The sequence below is a fragment of the Dromiciops gliroides genome, chromosome 4 (assembly GCF_019393635.1).
Source record: "Dromiciops gliroides isolate mDroGli1 chromosome 4, mDroGli1.pri, whole genome shotgun sequence".
In the NCBI taxonomy this organism is placed as follows: Eukaryota; Metazoa; Chordata; class Mammalia; order Microbiotheria; family Microbiotheriidae; genus Dromiciops; species Dromiciops gliroides.
This window is the reverse complement of record NC_057864.1, coordinates 8602718-8622036: the sequence shown is the minus strand read 5'-3', so window position 1 is coordinate 8622036 and position 19319 is coordinate 8602718. Positions and strand designations below refer to the sequence as shown.

Sequence of the window (19319 nt, the reverse complement as noted above, 5' to 3'; positions counted from 1 at the left end):
CAGCTCCGTAGCCGGCCAGATCATGCTTAAGGAAAACAGCCAGCTGAATTCTAAGCTTCACTTGATAATTCATCGAATTTGAGAGCTAGAAGGGACCTCAGAAATCTCTTTGGCTGGCATCTTCCCATCTGATGCCATAGAGAAGGAGCCGAGGCCAGAGTCGGGAACAGAGCTGCTGAAGCTCCCAAAGAGCAATGAGAGCCCCTGAGATCCAAGCGCAGAGACCCAGGCTTGGAGCCAAGGGCTGGTCACCCCTCCATGCTGTGCTGCGTCATGCATGCTATGCAATCTCACCCTTTCTCTCTACTTCACAGGATGGAAAATTGCTTAAAAATACAATAATTTGGTCAAATCCAAGGGTTTTAATAAAATATTTTTGAAATAATTATGCTTGGACATAAGCACAGAGGATAGGAATGTCCATTTCAGACCATGTTTCACGTTATCTCATTTCTCAGTATTACAATATCCCTTCCCAGTTTAGACAGGATCTTTCTTGTCTTATTGTTATTTATAGAACTAGGTGGAGGTATGGCTAAAGCACTGGGCCTGCAGTCAGGAGGACCCGAATTCAAATCTGGCATCAGACACTTCCTAGCTGTGTGAACCTGGGCAAGTCACTTCACCCTAATTGCCTCAGTTTTCTCATCTGTAAAATGAGCTAGAGAAGGAAATGGCAAACCACTCCAGTATCTCTGCCAAGAAAATCCCAAATAGGGTGGCCAAGAGAGGGACGTGACTGAAACAACTCATCACCAACAATAACGGAAGCAGCAGCAGCAGCACTGGTGAGAGTCAGAGAACTAAGAAAGTCTGTGGTTTAGTGCAGAACCTGAGTCAAGGTGCGCCACCCACCATGACATCCTAAATGGCTTAGTCTTGACAAAAATGATTTTGAACTCAAACTTAACTTGGGCAGTATCAGTACAATATCAAAACAACTAGTCAATTCAAACAAAGGAACAAGTAAAAAAAAACTAGAGATGATTATTCCAAGGAGCCCCATGTAGAGATAAGATCTGAAAGGAAACTATGTCACATCTGCGCCTTACTAGGACACCACAGCATAAAGGGGACTTCTTCTCTTTTGGGGGTGCTTGGCCCTTACTGAGCACAATCTCCTTCACGGAACATGGCTCGGTAAGCATTTCTTGACTTCCACATTTTTTATATACTATGGAATGAAGCATAAATCAAACAAGATAATAAATGTAAATTCTTAGTGAGTCCAAACATGGTCTGCAACACAGCTTTACCTTTCTTGTATCATGGACACCAGGGACAAGACGATAAAGCTTAAGAACCTGTTCTCAAAATGTTTTTAAATGTATATCACAAAATACTTAAGATTGAAAAGGATACTGATTACATTAAAATGCAGTTATGAAAGTTATTTTTTTTTAAATCACCAACCCCAGGTTAAGGAGCTCTGTTCTAAGATAACAGCATACTTCTTCTAATGATTCAGAAATCAATTCTGGTTTTCCAGAGGTTTAATTCCAATAAAATGTGATTAAAAGTAGTACAATTAGCTGTGTGACCCTGGGCAAGTCACTTAACCCTCACTGCCCTACCCAAAAAAAAAAAAAATACACTTATAGGGGGCAGCTAGGTGGCGCAGTGGATAAAGCACCAGCCCTGGAGTCAGGAGTACCTGAGTTCAAATCCGGCCTCAGACACTTAACACTTACTAGCTGTGTGACCCTGGGCAAGTCACTTAACCCCCATTGCCTCTCAAAAAAAAAAAAAAAAAGTAGTACAATTAAATTAATTTAATCTTAAAGCTTTGACTACTAATTTCCTTGAATGAAAATACAGAAGGAAAGAAGAAGATACCTTTAATTTTGCTTCTCAGATACTTTAGGACTTCTTGGGTCCCTTTCTAAATGGAGGAGAAAACAAAGCAATCAGAGAGAGAGATTACCGCAGTTTCATAGAAGCTCTACATGAATGTCTGAATGCGAAATAAATATGCACTTGAATTCAACACACACTTACATTTAGGAGCTCCCGCCGAATAGTTCTCAAAGGGTTTCCTTCTAATGCCAAAAACTGCAAACGAGGAAGGTTTCCTAATGTATGGGGCAGACTATCAAAACCAAAGCAAAACAAAACAGAACTTCTTAAATATAACTCAATGTGTATATGTATAGATATAGATATAGGTATTATTCACCTAGATAGATGACTGCAACACTCATAGTGGAGAGTATCTTAGAGCTAACAGGCCCAAAGCAGGAGAAAGTCTGGCCTATATTTCCTCTTCAAATAAAAGCTTAACTTAAAAAAAAGGAGAAATTTGCTTAAGTCTTGAGTGTAGTAAAAAGAATGAGCTGTGAAAAATTTTAATGCTATTATTTAATACTTATTGAATTGTAAAAGTACAATAAATATTTGTTTGGAAAGCCAGTTGTGAATGATTCATTACTCCTAAATGTTTACATCTCAGATTTATATTGAGGACACCAAAAAAGGCACCACAGTCCCTCTTAATCAAAAAGCATTTATATCGGGGGCAGCTAGGTGGTGGAGTGGATAAAGCACCAGCCCTGGATTCAGGAGGACCTGAGTTCAAATCCGACCTCCGACACTTGACACTCACTAGCTGTGTGACCCTGGGCAAGTCACTTAAGCCCCACCAAAAAAAAAAAAATTATAAACAAACAAAAAAAAGCATTTCTAGTAGAAGCCATATTACAAATTAAATACAGAGAGTTTCTCTGAGACCCCCAACTCAGATGCATTCATTTATTTATATAAAAGGATTCCTTTCCAAAACTTACAGAGATAACCTGAAACTCTACTGAGTAGCTCCAGTGGGCTGGTGACCGTGTAGACTTTCCATATGCTCTGGCCTTTGATCTCTAGGAATAAAGGGCTGGAGAAGAGCCACAACACCTAAACATGTGCCCATTAACTCGCATAGTGGGACTGAGCTTGCTCTATTGTTTAATATTTTTGTTTTTATTCAATAATTCTGATGTGTCTAGGGAAAGGGTGGGAAGAGGGTCAGAGAGAGAGAGAGACGATACACAGGAAACTTTGGAGGAGGCAGGAAAACTATAAAACGCACTTTCAAGAGCAAATGACCAGTCTGTTTTCAAGATGGTTTTGTATAAGAGGTGGGAAAACAAGTGTGATGCTGTCAGACAAAGGCACATGCATATAACAAGAATATAACATAGAACATGTTCTTTTTGTATGAATGAAGTCGATTGCGTTGAGCTTGGTAGAAGGTAGAATATATGTTGGTAGGTTCCACAGAACAAGCGTCTGATGCCCATTTTTTCTCCTCCTCTAATGGACCGATAGGCATTGAGCCCATCTCCCTGGGGGACTCCCTAGGGAGGCCATTCCCCCGCCACTGGTGAGCACCATCTCTCAGTGCAGTGTTTGGAGAGTGCCTGCCAAGGCTCCCAGTGTCAGAGTGTGTCGGAGGCCAAGCCAGAACCCAGATTTGCTGGAGTTTGAGCCTGGCTCTTCGGCCTCTGTCCATGTGCCTTTCTTATAAGGGTTTAATTACAAATCTATTTTAAAAGACTATCTAGTTCTCACATCCCTCCAAAATGCAAATAAACAGAAGAAGTTGCATTAAAAATCATTTCAGAGGCCTCAAAATGATTTTAGATTTAAATATAATATTCTATACAATTTAAATCACTGAGAGAAATATTTTTTGCGGACTTCAAATTATTTTGGTTATAATTCTTTGATTAATATAGACACTATTTCCTATGCTTAATCACCTATATTACTCATGGTTTGTTTGGGGTTAAGCTTACCTACTGAAGGCAGCTAGGTGGCACAGTACATAAAGCACTGGCCTTGGATTTGGGAGGACCTGAGTTCAAATATGCCCTCAGACATTTGACACTAGCTGTGTGACAAGTCACTTAACCCTCATTGCCGTGGGGGAAAAAAAAAAAAGAAGCTTACCTACTTATATCATTGTTAGTTAGATCAAGTCTTTCCAAGGCCTGGAGCAAGGTAATTTCATCAGGAATAGATTTTAACTTGTTATCTCTTAGGTCTAGGACATGGATAGATTGAAGATGTTGAAGATGTTCTGCCCCTAACATTTCAATCTGATTCTCACCAACATGCAATTCCTACAAGAAGCAAAGATCAAAGTTATTCACACTTCTGTTATTCTGAGGAAATGTAATTTATTCATCACCTACAGGATGAAATACAGATTAGAGGAAAACAAATTCAAATCACTCAAAGAATAAGATTCACGTTACTGATAAGAAACCCAGCTTTTCTGTTGTTAATGTGCTTGAATTTTCAGTAAAATGAAAACAAGTTTTTTTCACAGCTGAACAAAAATACCCAGAGGTCAACTTTTCAGAGATATTTTATCATTTAAAATGATTACAAAGCTTTGGTAAAGAATGATTTCATGCTTGGAGAAATAAAGTGAAAAAAGAAATAATTTAGCCAAGATATATAAAGGGGAGGTGGAAGAGCAACAATTAAGTCAATAAACTAGATTCACGGATATGGAGTGTTTGTTAGAAAGGGCCTGAGCCAAGAAAGGTTAGTTAAGGCTTTGCACGAGACTGACATACACACCAAAAACCCCAACCAAGCAAACACCTCGTGGCAGAGCCTGGACTAGAATCAGTGCCTACCAGCTTAGCTGGTACTTGATAATGTAGTCACTGAATGAATGACTTCCAATTTCTTGAATTCTAATCCAAGTGTCTGTCACCAAAATGCTTTGTAATGAGTCCTCAAAGAGCTATGTAAGCTCAGTTTGGATATTCCCTCTAAGGTGGGAGGGATGAGCTCCTAAGCCAATCATGCCTGTCCATTCTGGGTGACTCCTGTCCGTTATCTTCCCTAAACTGGCCACTGTGGTTCCACCCAACACACCTGGGACCTTCTCCTCACTTTCACCTGGCATCTTTAAGATATCAGCAGCCCATAATGAAAAGTATCAAGTGTAAATTAAGCTGTGAAAGCCGTAAGAAAATGTGTTCTTCAATGAAGGAAGTATTTCATGGTAGGATATCGAAACACGAAATGATTTTTTGGTGACTAGGAGTTGGGATTTTTAGTGTCCCATTAAGTTCGTTATAATTTAAATGATACTGTCAGTGATTCTTGTTAGTTATTTAAGAAAATTACAACCCATTTAATGAAATCAGAGATAACTTGGTTTTAGAGCACAGAGCTAGAAGCCAAAGAGAAATGGACTTAAGATCCCAAATGGAAAGTAGTGAGTTCCTCGCTCTAAACAGCTTCAAAAAAACCCTAGATTTCCATTTCTCTACACTGTTGTAGAAGGGGTACCCACTCAGTTCTAGGTTGGACTCAATCTCTGAAAGTCCTTCCAACTCTAAGCTTCTATAATTGGATGTGATTACTTTAATGTAACTGTATAAACAGAAAGCAAAATATCACAAGTTATACAATGATTTTAACACTAATTTCAACAAGAAAAATATTACAATCTTTCTTTTGTTTGTTTGTTTTTGCAGGGCAATGAGGGTTAAGTGACTTGCCCAAGGTCACACAGCTAGGAAGTGTCAAGTGTCTGAGGCCGAATTTGAACTCAGGTCCTCCTGAATCCAGGGCCAGTGCTTTATCCACTTCGCCACCTAGCTGCCCCCTACAATATTTGTTAAGATTCCTACTTATTGAAGGATGACTATGAAGAATGATTGGATCGAACAAGATAGATCATTACTTTAAAAATTAAGTTATTTTCTTCTACTTAAAAAGTATTTATCAACACTAATATTTGTGACACTAATTTTACTACAAATCTTGAGAAAATCCCCTTTTAAAGGTGACTGTATAGCAGTACATATTCTATTATTTAAATAGTATTTCTTAAAGTAATATGTTTTATATTAAATAGCAGATGGTACCTTTAATAATATACATGAAGGAAATTCTGGTAGAAAACGCAGTTTATTCCTCCGTAAATAAAGCAGTTCTAGTGACTCCATGCAAGCTAATTCAGAAGGTATAGTTTCCAAGTAGTTTGAAGTACAATCCAAATGCTTTAATTCTATAAAAATTATTTGGTGAAAAATATTTTTTAAAAAAAATCAAAACTTGCCAATTCATACACTTTTGTTAACAATGAATAACAAACGAAGATTTGTGAAACTTTATCAAAATATATTCTTATAATTAATTACCAACACCGCTCTCCCCAAAAGTCCCAATGGACTTAAATAAATTTAGATTGATTATCAAAATAGTTTTAATACATTATCTACTAAAGTTTTAGAATTAACATGTGTTACACAGAAAGAGTGTATGTGAAAATACCAAGAATAAAATAGTATGTATATATAAGGTATTATTTTTACTCACTACCATTTATCCTTTCTTAAGTTAGGACATACTTAAGGAAATAAACACATGAATGGGGGGAAAGCCTTTCAGCACCCCCACCCCACCCCCCCTTGACAAGACTGGTTAAGTAAAAGAAGACATTAGCAGCACAGTGACCTATTTTTATGGTTCACATGGCTCTAAACTCTTCATCTGGGAATTCTGTGCAGCTTTTAGAACTATTAGTGTGGGTGAAGAACAATTCTATGGGAGTGACAGCATCTCCTCATTATATAGAATGACGGCTCAGCCTGTGCTGAAGATAACTCAACAACTTCAGCATCATTACCAGGCTCTTATCGACCAAGACTGCTATTATTTTAAAAGTCAGGGAAAAGAGCCCAGAAAATTATTCCTTTTCCTGAGGTTCTGGATTGCCCCGAATCTCTTATTATTTAAGGGCTGATTACCCAGCTTTTCTTCCACTCATTAGCATTCAAAGATTTTTGTGGAGCATCGAGTTGAAACTACAATCAGCCTTTCAAGAAAATAGCTTTGGAAATAAATGTGTCTAAGACCCAGCTCACGGCCAAGTTGTACCCAAGTAAACTGCTGCATATCATTTATTTAATACAAGTTCAGAGCTGGAGAGCAAATGGGAAAGGAAACAATGAAGAGGTGAACTAGCAGAGAAGCCTGGAATTAGAGCTAATGGGCATGGGGTGAGGTGAAAATGTAAACTATCAAAATAATTTAAACAACTTCAGTCTTCTCTTCTGCTGCTTCCTTCTCTAAGTGAGGAGTTCAAACTACTTAAGTAAGCAAGGAAAAGAATAGCCTGTGGCTGACACAGAAGAGTCAGTGGCCAAGAGATAAATGGGCCACTGTCATTTTAGGGTCAAGCCAAGTGTAAAGTTAAGAACCAACCACTAGAAAGGCTTTTTATTCTAATTGTTTAAAATGATACAATATTTAGATTAGAGAGAAAAGTATCAAATGATACTTTTTTGTCTTTAAAAACTGACTCTAAAATATAGTTTTAAAAATACTTACTTCAAAGATCTGTGCTTTAGCTGATATAGGAACTCTCCACCAACATAGACTCGGCTGCAACCCCTCTGTCTTAGAGTTGCTGTAGCTAAAACAGCTCATCCCCCGGTGGCCTTACTTAAAGTGATGAGCCTGCCGGGCTGTGTCCCCGGTCATGAACTTAAAGCCTTTCCCGGTTGAAGGACCTGTGCGAAGCGCTCTGCTGCAGAGCTTTCACCACCACCAGCAGCAGACCATCTCCACGCTTAACAGCTTTGTTAAAAAGCTGTATTGTTTTTCTTTTAAGTGTAAAAATAATATGTTTATTTTTAGTGTAAACATTTCAAAGCGTAAAACATCTGGGCTCAAGTGGAAGGTGCTTCCTGGGATCCAGACAAAAGTTACTTATTGAGCCTTCTGTGGGGGAGGCCCGGAAGCTACAGTTGATTGCCTACCTCTCGCCTCATGAAGGTTAAGACACAGAGTAACGTCAAACAAACCGAATGAGCGGCACAGTTCTACAGCTGTACTAAGCCCGGACCTTTTTTGTTTTGCAGAGCTTCTTGACAACTTTATGTTTTCTACCTCAAGCTGCCGAATACTGAAGGGCATCATTACCTAGGAAAAGAGGGCTCCTGTGCCAAGACTCGCACTGTGCACAAGCACCGCTTAGCACCTCCAAACCCATTCTTACACTTGTCCATCTCCAACTACAAGAAAGTGTTTTCAGATACATGAAATTCTACATTAATTCTGAAATATTTTAACATCGAGTAAGTTTAAATTTACTTTTTATCCTGGTGATTTCCGCCGGCAAGTTCTTCATTTGATTACTGGCAAGGTTGAGTCGCATCAGGTTAGAGAGAGAAGAAAAGCTAGCTGGAACAGCTGTAAGACGGTTGTTGGAAAGATCCTTTTGAAAAAGGAAAAACAAAATTAAGAAATGGCCCTTCCTAAGGTACATTAACATATACAGGTTTGGGATCCTTGTGGGCAGTGCAAAGTCTATTCTGGGAAAGAATGATTCCATGATTCCATTCTTAGCTGGGATTATTTTTAAAAAATCATGATTCTGAATTTTCACCAGGTAGGTATTTATAGAAAACCAATGTTAACACAATTTTGCCTCTTGAGATCATCAAGGCTTTCAGTGTAGTAGGAAATGGACTGAAAACAAAACCTGTCCCATCACTTTACCCTGAGTCTGGAGATTTATTTTTTGGAAATGTTAAAAGCCTCTATTGTGCTCTAAGTGCTTAAATCTGAGTGTATCCTAAAGGACTCTTTACCGCTTTACTGGGAGATAACCGTGAATCTATCTAGTGTCTGGCTTTAGACTTTGACAACCGAAAGTGGAAGGTGAAAGAATGGCCCACGATACGTGTGAAGAAAAGTGTTTTTCCTTCTCCCTCTTTGTACAAGGCCAGCCAAACCTTGGTAAATTCGCTAGGGTCAAATTTACCAACACAGTCAGTTCTTGCCTTCCATGGAGCCAAAGCTGCTTTCCTTGACAGCTACATCATTACAGGGTGATTGGGTTGTTAGGTGGCTATCTTAACAATTTTGAGAGCAATGTTTTAAAGCTCCTTTTTTAGTGCTGTGGTAAAAAAAAAAGTTTTTTAACAGTCGGTTAGGATAACTGAAAGACACCAGTTTTTGAAGGACCACCCTTTCAGGGAAGACACCAACAGCATGAGCTGCACACGCCAGTCCGCTTGCTACGCACGCCAGATTGCCTGCTAGCACTCAACTTCCAGGGTGCGAGCTTAAAAGGCAAGGAGAGAACGGAAGTGGGAAGCTTTTTCCGGCTCTGCTGGTCTCCTGACTGCGCTGCACAGACAGACGCTGACTGGAGTTTGACTCGGCCCAGCTTGCGGTTAGCAGCAGCACGCGCTTGACTCGGTCTCTCTCTCTCTCTCCCCAAAGGTGGCCTTGGGATTTTGGTGAGTTTTATACAGAATATAGACCAAGCTTAGACTTAAGACGATTTGTATTGTATTTCTACTTTCCTATCCCTCTAATCAACATCACCTTGTAACTACCATAAAATAAAAGCTCTAACTAGAAAACCAGAAGCTTCTTCCATTTACTAGTCTGGGAGATAAATTAAGGGAAAGGTTAAAGAGGGGAGATTTATGATCTAATATCCAATTTTAGATCTCACAGTGCCCATATGCTGGCCACTATTTTTACTGTTTTTTTCAACTCAGTGCTATGGTAGTAACTACACATCAAGTGTCTGGTGGCACTGAAGGATGAGAGCAAGCAGATTAAGGGGCACTTTTCTCACAGGTTCTCCTTATTTTCCTAATTCAAATCCCCTCCTGGAGGAAGTAGAAGAGGTTGCCAGTGACAGATACTGGATAAGTGTTGTCATTTTAAAAAACAGCTTGCAACAAGAGGAATGCCACAATCATCATTAATGTGCCAAAACTATTCCATAAGCACACATTCTAACACTTGGAGCTCAGCTTGAAGGTCTGTGGAATAGTCTGAGTTTTTCCCACCATTCCTCAGTCATTCCAACATAATAGTGCATTGTGTCCTCAATGCTGGTTAACTCAAAGTCTGAGATTTTTACCAATTGCCTCACTTAGCTCAAACTTTCAGTGTGATGGTGTTGTGTGAGATTTAAAATTGGATATTAGATCATAAATCTCCCCTACTTAACCTTTCCCTTAATTTATCTCCCAAACTAGTAAATGGAAGCAGCTTTTGGTTTTCTAGATAGACCTTTTTATTTATAGTTATGATAGTCACAAGGTGATGTTGATTAGAAGGATAGGAAAGTAGAAACACAATACAAATCGTCTTAAGTCTAAGCTTAGTCTATATTCCTTATAACAACTCACCAAACCGACAAGGCCACCTTTGGAGAGAGAATCTGTTCCGCGCCGTCAGGAGTCCCGCCAAGCAGGCCCAAAAAAAAAAGGGCTCCTCCCCTTCTCTCCACCCCGGAAGTCCAAAAAACCCCGCAGGCAGTCTCACATGCGCAGCAGGCGCACTGTACCTCGCAGGCAGTCTGACATGTGCAGCAGGCAGACTGTACCCGGCAGGCAGTCTGACATGCGCAGCAGGCAGACTGTTCATCTCCTCCCCAAAAGGGTGGTCCTTGAAAAACTGGCGTCTTTCAGTGGGAGGAGGAAGGAAGAGACTGGCGCTGAGTCTCGCTCTCTTTCCTCTGGACTCTGGCGGAGAAGGGAGCTAGAAATGTGCTCTCCCTTTAATAGATAGGAATCTAGGCCTTTTTCTCTCTCTTTACCAAATTCTTATTCTCCTTAATAAATGCTTAAAAGTCTAACTCTTGCTAAAGCTTATAATTTATTGGCGACCACTCATTAGATATTTTAGACAGTTTAGCTAGAATTTTAGCCCTTAACAGTTGTCATTTTCATGTGGAGCAAAAATATGTGCCACCATGAGGCAGCTAGGTGGCGCAGTGGATAGAGCACCAGCCCTGGAGTCAGGAGTACCTGAGTTCAAATCCGGCCTCAGGCGCTTGACACTTACTAGCTGTGTGACCCTGGGCAAGTCACTTAACCCCTATTGCCCCCGCAAAAACAAAACAAAAAAAACACACACAAAAAAAACCCCAAAAAGATATGCCACCACAATGGGTCCACTGATCAGCCAACTAACAGGATCAGAGTATATCTGCATAAGAAATAACTATCTTGGGGGGGCAGGGTGTTCCGAGTTCTCCCCTTCTTTCTTAGTCCTTTCCCTCCCCCCACCCCAAGGTCCAGTTCTCTTGGAAAGTAAGAGTCATCTTGGTCAGGCCCACCCAAATCACACCCAGGTGAGAGCTATTATGCTCCCATCAGCTTGGGTGGGACCCTACATTTTTTCTCAGATGTCTTTTTAGAAACATTTTGTTGTGGTTTTTTTTTTTTAACGAGGCAATTGGGGTTAAGTGACTTGCCCAGGGTCACACAGCCAATAAGTGTTAAGTGTCTGAGGCTGGATTTGAACTCAGGTACTCCTGAATCCAGGGCCAGTGCTTTATCCACTTCGCCACCTAGCTGCCCCTCAGATGTCTTTTTGATCAAGATTTGAATGACCTAAGTCAAGACACCATTTTAATATAACACACCTCCAATCATGTCATTCAATTGGACTGGATTGCTATTGATCAACTGAATTTGACTGCTATGTGATGAACCACAGAATATAAGCTGTGACCCCACAACCATTAGGAGTCTTTGGTCTGAGAGAGATACCCATTGACCACCCTTTTATTAATAACCTGCCAGCCTATTAATAAAGTGATTAAATTATCCATAAACTATGTCTCATATTTTTAATCATCACATTTTTATTTATTTCAAGTTAGTATAATGTTTTATAATTTGTGTATCTTTTCTTTACATATTGTTGGTCATTTCTAATTTTTTTTTCTAATTTTCATTTCTAATTTCTAATTTTTTGCTGAGTAAGATGCCCCAATAATTAAACATTGTTCTATTAGAAATGATGGGTCCACTTGGTGGTGGTCCCCTTAGTGGCACGATTTCCAAAGACGCACTGCAGTGTAAATGCTAAGTACACCTATAAACCTAGGATCATGGGTTTGAAGCTAGAAGGGATCTTTTGGGGCAGAAGGTCAGAGTCTAACCCCTTCATTTGACAGAGGAGTAATGTCATCTCACATGGAAAGTAAGCATCGGAGATGGGATCTGAACGTGGGTCTAGCCTTTGTTCTCTTGCTCTCTTTGTGCCTCAGATGCCAAAAGGAAACTTCGAGTGGGTTTTCTGAGTTTGCTGGTTTTCTTCTCTCCCAGTCATTCCTCCTATGTCTCATCTAGCATTCAGAGGGCCCTTAACCCTGGTTGAAAAAGACAGTGAAGGAAGTCAAGGGCTTTGGTTGGAACCAAGGATCAAAGACGACTCCTCTGCAGGACACTAGAGGGCTCGCCAACCCTTTTTCAAGTACAAAGCTCATCAGGGTTAGAAAAGAACAACTTACTAAATCCTCTAATCTGTGCAATTGTCCAAATCCTTCAGGGATGCAAGTCAGCTCGTTGTACTGCAGAAACAGGCCCTTCAGGTTTCGTAGTTTTGTAAGCTCTTCAGGTAGTATGTTCAGTTTGTTATGACTATTGACAGATAAAAAGAAATGCTCAACAATCCAAAGGGAAAAAAAACATTTAAAAACACAGTAAAGTTTCATAGCCATTTTTGTTAGCAAACTACATGGTTTTATTAAAACGATTAGTTATTATCTTAAATGTGATTCTATTTTATTTCACAAAACCAGGTACTTCAAAAAACAAAATAAGTGGCTTTTTAGACATTTCAAAGGAGAAAAGGAAATTCTTTCACAGAAGTGATTTGTGAACTATCTTTTAAGATCCTTTGTCCTCAATTCTTAATCATATGAACTAGAGAAAAGGAGTATTTTTCTAAATACAAATAATCTAAAACATATGGCTATGTGGCTTATAGAATTCTGGCAAACCCTCCGTTTCTCTCTGCCTCCTCAGCCTCCTGTGGCAGACCCAGAGCCAAGTGACTGTTTAAGGGGAGAAGCCATAAGATTGATGGGATCTGATCATACCTGCATACTGGACTTGGCCTCTGCCCTTCAGCCAGGGTCTTCTGCATACTCTTCCCTGATCTCATCTGCAGAGTTCATTTTAATGTACAGCACCCTTGAGTCACTCAATCAATGGAATTGAGTGATGCTAACCAATTAGCTTTGATCAATGTAAAATGACCCGCCTGTATCAAAAGAAGATAAAACCTTGGCCACACCAAGGCCTCCCTCTCTTGGTGTGAGCTCTTCCTCTTAGGACAGCGTAAATTTTGTAGTCTTCTGAACTCTCCTTGAGACCACATGCTGTTTCTCTGAGACACAAAATGGCTCTGGGGCTTTCTCCTGCTTGTGCTAACTGCCATGTGGTCAATCTTTGCTGGTATATATAATAATAATAAAAAATAATATGCTTACTGCCCAAACTGGTGCAAAAGCCATTTAATTCATAAAACTGAAGCAAAAGTAATCAATTAGTATATAAAGCACAGTAATAGCAAAAATTATGAAATACAATTTTAGCCAAATAATTTTTAAAACACCTAACAAAGACATGAAGGTAATAGGACAAGAGGTCAGAGAAAAGGACAAAGAGTCTAATTTCCTAAACACAGAATGCATGAAGGGAAATAGCATGCAATACATTTGGAAAGTTAAATGGGAACAACAATTTGGAGGGCTGATAATCTTCGATTAAGGAGTCTTTTATTTGGTGAACGATGGGGAGCCCTTGGAAATCTGGGGGCCAGCTGCTTGGGGATGGGCTGTCTGCATGAGGGAACCTCTTCTGTGAAGGACAGAGGAGCGAAAAGAAGGCAAGAGGCGGGCAGACCAGTCAGAACCTGAAACTGGGTCTCCTTCAGCCTTGGCAATCTCTGCTAGGGGCTCTACCACTCACCCTGTCTTTCCAACAGTCAGCTTCCTTTTGACTCCTCTCTCCCTCACCAATCATATTCAGTGAATGACCAAGTCCTGGCAACTCCCCCTGCTTAACATCTCATAGCCAATTCCTCTTCTGTACTATTGCCAGTGAGGGAAGTTTAGGGAGAGGCAGATGACCTGAGTTCAAATCTTGCCGAACTCTGACTAGGACCCTGCACAAGTGACCTCAGTGAGCCTCAATTTCCTCATCTATAAAATGGGAATAAGAATACCTTCCTCCCAGAGTAGTTGGTAAGGACCAAATGAGATGAGACACATAAAGTGCTTTGCAAAACTTGAAGAGATGTAGAAAACTAGCTGCTGTTATTATCGCAGCTGTCTCCTCATGAGCCATCCTGTGTCCCCACCCCATCTAGCCTTCAAACGTATCAGAATAACCTTTCTTAAGCCCTCTCTCCTATGTTCAAGAGTCCTCAGTCGCTCCCTATTCCTTACTGCAAAGTTCAAGCACTGCTGTGTCTCACATTTAAGGTCTTTCACATTTGGGGACCTGCCTATTTTTCCTGCTTTAATCCCCAATGCTCCTTTCCATGCAGGGTATGCCCAAGAAAGCCTCTGCTCATGCAGCGCCCTATGGGTGGATGCTGACTGTCCCTGCCCCTCCTGATCAGCTGAACCCTCACCTGCCTTGTAAAGGCCAACTCAAGAACCCCATAGCCCTTCAGTGGCTAAGCATGCCTTCCTCCCCAGGATCTCCCACAGTATTTGGCATCCATCCTTTAAGATTCAAGTTATCCCCATTGTTCTCCTAGTCACAGGCTGCTTAACAGAGCTAGAGCAGACTCACAAAGCACATCTGACCACTGGCCCTCGATGTGGTGAGGCAAGCCTTATTACATCCTTCATCTGATGCCCCACTCACCACAGCAGCTCTTCCAAACACGTCTTCCTTCAAGTCTCTCACCGTGACCCCTGCCTGCCCCCTGAGCTCAGGCCCTCACCTCATTCTTCACTGAAAGCTTCCCTCTGTTGCCCCTTCTCCTTTCCAACACAAGCTCCCAAGGCACCCCGGATCCCACGCCATCATGTCTTCACTCTCTACCCACATGTGCTAACTCCTTAGCCTCTCCAGCTGCAATGATTTTTCTATAGTACAGGTCAGATGATGCCACAGAGATGCATCTGATCAATTCTAGTCTAGGTTTATCACTTGCTGTTTGGTGTCCCAAGCCCTGCCCAGCCTGGCCCCCTCCTATCCGTCCTGTCTTCTTCCTCTTTACTCCTCTCTGTGTTTTTGACCACCCAGGCACACTTGCCTATGGGCCCTTCCTCCCACAGGACACTAACTCTCCCAACATTGTGCCTTAGCCTCAGCCATGTCCTCTGCTTCCTGCCTTCCCTGGACTTTCTTTCACCACCTTCTACGGGAAACCTTTCCCACTTCTTCTGAGATGACCTTCCACTCTATGTATCTTGTACACACAGTTATTTCGTATAGTGTCTCTACAATTAGAATGGGAAATCCTTGAGGGCAGGGATCATGTTTTGGCTTTTCTTAGTATTCCAAGCACTTAGCCAGGTGCCAATCACATAGTAAACACTTAATAAAGGGTTATAATTTTGTCTTCCAAGGAGACTATGTATTCCACAAGGGCAGGAATCTTATCTAAATTTTCTATCTCTTTGAATTCCCAGCAAAAGAGACAAATGACTGATGTTTCTTGGATGAATGTCCTAGAGAAGAGTTACTAAAGACTGGAATAGAGAAAAAAAGGATAGGGGCTAGAAAGGAGGTTACAGTGGGAATCAGAATAGAAAGGATAGATGTAAAGGATATTGTGAAAGCAGGACTTGAAAAGGAATTTAGATGTCTGAATGAAATCAAATCAAGCCAGACCAGAAGAGATTGACTAAATTAAGTTCAGTGAATTTAGTCATTTAACACCAAACAAAAAACAGTATCTAAATAAGATAAAAGCTTAGCAACAATAAAATCATCTTCATGATGGGGTTAAATTTATGATTAGCCAAGAAAGAATCTAGGTAATTTGAACAGTGGGAAAAAATTATTCTTTGATTTTCAAAACTGAAATGGTTATATCTCCACATAATTGTCACGCTATTATCATTATTGCTTTCAGAGCCTCTAACAAAGAGTAGGCAGTGCTTAATAAACATAAGTTTGTTGTTAATCAATAAATTATTAATTGAATGACATGACTTCATAGGATCAAAACATTTAAACCTGGAAAGGGGCTCAGAGGTCAACTAGTTCAATACCTTAAACTTACAGGTAAGGAAACTGAAGTGGAAAAAAGCTGTATTAGTTGCCCCAAATAACAGAGATAATAGCAGAAGATGACCCTGAATCCAGGCTCCCTCTGTCTGTCTGTCTTTCTACATTACTTATATGTATATGTATTTTTCCTCCAGGATGGACCTATGATTTCACACAGAAGGGGAACATGAACGTGTAAATTCTGTACTGATGGTCAATGTATCTACAGAGTTAACCAAAAAATGAAGGGTTAAGTACCTTCCTCGTGATCAGACTGGGTGGCTAGGGTGGGACTCGAACCTCAGCTCTTCCTCAGGTTAACACCCCCCTGTTTCCACTACAATGCCCACTCTCTCAATCTCTTTTTTTATTACTCAGAAAATTAATAAAAAAGTGATTTCAAATTCTTCCCGATACCATCAAAATTTAAAACAATGGCATTCTGACTTTACCTGACATTAAGCTTCTGCAGATTTTCCAGCTCGCCTATGGCACAAGGAAGGGATGTCAGCAGATTATCGTGCATCTAGAACAAGTCCACAGACTCAGTCACAAACAAACAACGTTTGTCCCTTCTCCCAGCTCCCACAATGCTCTCCCCCAACTTCCCTTCTTTCTCATCTTAGTATCAGTAAATGAGGCTATTGGTCAGAATCCTACATGGAGGCTAAAGGCTTCTTGAAGCTGACCAAACCTCAGCTCACTGACCAGATGGGACAAGGCCTGCTTCCAGCCTGAGTCCAGCTTCCACACAGAAGGGGAGCGCTTCAACTCTACCATCTCCAAAGCAAAACAGGGGATGAGAATAGCGGACTTGAAATCTACAAACTTACTCTCCAGGCTGAAGCAATGAGCTGATCAGCTTCAAACAGGGCAGAAAAGGAGAGGAGATTCCTCTCAACTTCTCTTCTGGTAACCACAGGGCCACATACAAACAGAGAGACTCTCGTGCAAATCGCTGCTGTTTGTTCCTGATTATTTCTTAGGAGAATTTACAGCGTTGTAGTGCAAATATGCAAGGAGAAGAATGGGCTCTTACTGATTTAATGAGCTCAAAAATACAGCATCTCAAAATTTAAAACCTGGTCTCAAAGAGGACAGTGCAATTTAGTTAACTTTAAGGTCCAATCTTTTCATTTAAGACCAGAGTGAAAGTAAAAATATTCTGTCATATTGCAAAACTGATCAATTCTAAATTTCAAATGGATGTTTAGATGCCTGAAAAAAAACATGCTGCATGAAAATAAATCCAGAACATAACATCTAGTAATAGTAAAAACCATTACCTCTGAGGTTACTATAGAATTAAAATCTCTAAAAGCAAGTCTCTATCATGATGGGTGGATACTCTACAGAGGAAGGCCAAGGGAAAGCATAACAAGTATGAGAATGTGGGGATTGCTAAGGGAGTAAGCACCCCTGTCCCTGAAGTCACAGTGAGCTGTGAACTTCCAGTCTGTTTAAAATACAGGACTTTAGTTTAACCTCAAATTCACTCCTTGCATTCTGCTGACAGGAAACAGAAATCTTTTCCTTTCCTACTTCACTTTCAGGATCTAAGTGGAGCTGTGTTTTCACAGTAGCAGATTCTATTTCAATACAGTATAGTCAATTAACTTACATCAAGTATAGTCAGTGCAGGCAGAAGTCTGAGGTCATCTGAAAGTGACTGAAGTTTATTGTTGGATATGATTAGCTTAGTCAAATCTGTCTGCTCCCACCATCGTTCAGAAGCATTAAAGGAATGATTCTGGTTTGCTTCCTCAGGGAGATCCAAATTTATTCGCCAGACCATCTGAGGGACTATTTTTCCCCAAAATGAGAAGAAAAAAATGTAGTTAAATTCATATATTCCACTAATATTAATGTTTATGAAAATGAAAATCACAGATTAATATACAGTGTCAACAAAAAATTATTTCAGACCAATTTCTATAACTAACTTTAAAAAAAAAGAATTAGGAAGGAGTAAACAGGCAGTGGGGAAAAAATAATGGATCTGAAGCCACAGGAGCCGAGCACAGAGACTGGGTATTGTGTGACCATGAGCTGTCATTCCCCCTTTCAGACAAACACTGATTTCCTACTACTCATCTATTCAATGAGCAAGGCTGGCCTCAGGGTTCTCTGCACATCTTCAAACATCCCTTCTGGCTCTCTACATCATTCTATGCCTCTAAGAAAGAATCCGGCAAAAAAAAAAAATTGTTTCTCTTCTAGCAAAAGTCAGTTTTATTTTAAAAAGTCTCGGGGCAGCTAGGTGGCGCAGTGGATAGAGCACCGGCCCTAGAGTCAGGAGGACCTGAGTTCAAATCCGGCCTCAGACACTTGACAATTTACTAGCTGTGTGACCCTGGGCAAGTCATTTAACCCCAATTGCCTCACCAAACAAACAAAAAGTCTCACTGAACTCTATTACACATTCAAAGAATAAATTTCAATACTAAACAAATTGTTTGCAATAAAATGGGAAGACACCCATCCAATCTCTTTCTACAATATGAATATGGTCTTGTAACCTAAGCCTGGAAGAGACAAAATAGAGAAACAAATGAACGTAGATGTGAACATTTTAAACTACGATATAAATAGGCTACAGTACATATTAGAAATATTATACACTATGACGAGGTTGGGTTTATATTGGAAATGTAGAACTGGTTCAGCAAGGAAGACTGTAGTATATAATAAGTCCTGCTAATAATGTAAATAATCAGTCATTTAATTATGTCAGTAGATGCTGAAAAAGCTTTTGACAAAATACAACACTCATTTCTACTTTAAACACTCTAGAAATCATAAGAAAGGGTCCATTCCTTAAAAAATAGTATTTCTCTAAATCCAAGAGCAAATATTATGTGTGATGGAAAAGAGTTAAAGGCTTTTCCAATAAGAATAAGCATAAAGAAAGGATTCATTTATCACCACCTTTATTTAACACAGTGCTCAAAATTTTTTTTTTTTTTATGTTGGTTTTTGTCCTTCATGTTTGCAGAAGACCAAAATGACAGCACCATGAAAGGTCAAGGTTGAGCGTGTCTGACTGTGGCTGATCAGACCAATACAAGTTCGGAATGCCCTGCCACAGGCTGGGCACAAATAGTCCACATGAACATCTGGGATGGAGATGTCTAAATGTTCGTGCCGTAAGTTTCTTTTGAAATACTGCAATTCTGCTTTGCTCACAGAGCACAGTGCCTTCTTTGATGAGGGCATGCCATGTCGAGTGGTCCTGCACTAGTGTCTCCCATGTCACACAATCAATTCCAAAGTTCTTCAGAGACCTTCGGATTGACATTATAT

General features: G+C 40.2%; 1 protein-coding gene across 2 annotated transcripts in view; it reads right to left on the bottom strand.

Annotated features, from left to right (window-relative positions):
* LRRC40 (leucine rich repeat containing 40) overlaps positions 1–19319 on the bottom strand; it is a 65019-nt gene that overhangs the window by 31341 nt on the left and 14359 nt on the right. For both annotated transcript variants that reach the window (XM_044001628.1, XM_044001626.1), the window contains exons 2-9: positions 17638–17819; positions 16469–16542; positions 12290–12419; positions 8113–8236; positions 5880–6022; positions 3937–4109; positions 1999–2089; positions 1837–1882 (exon numbers count right to left, since the gene is read on the bottom strand). In XM_044001628.1, coding sequence (XP_043857563.1) covers positions 1837–1882; positions 1999–2089; positions 3937–4109; positions 5880–6022; positions 8113–8236; positions 12290–12419; positions 16469–16542; positions 17638–17819 — 963 coding nt within the window. The remainder of the gene's footprint in view (positions 1–1836; positions 1883–1998; positions 2090–3936; positions 4110–5879; positions 6023–8112; positions 8237–12289; positions 12420–16468; positions 16543–17637; positions 17820–19319) is intronic.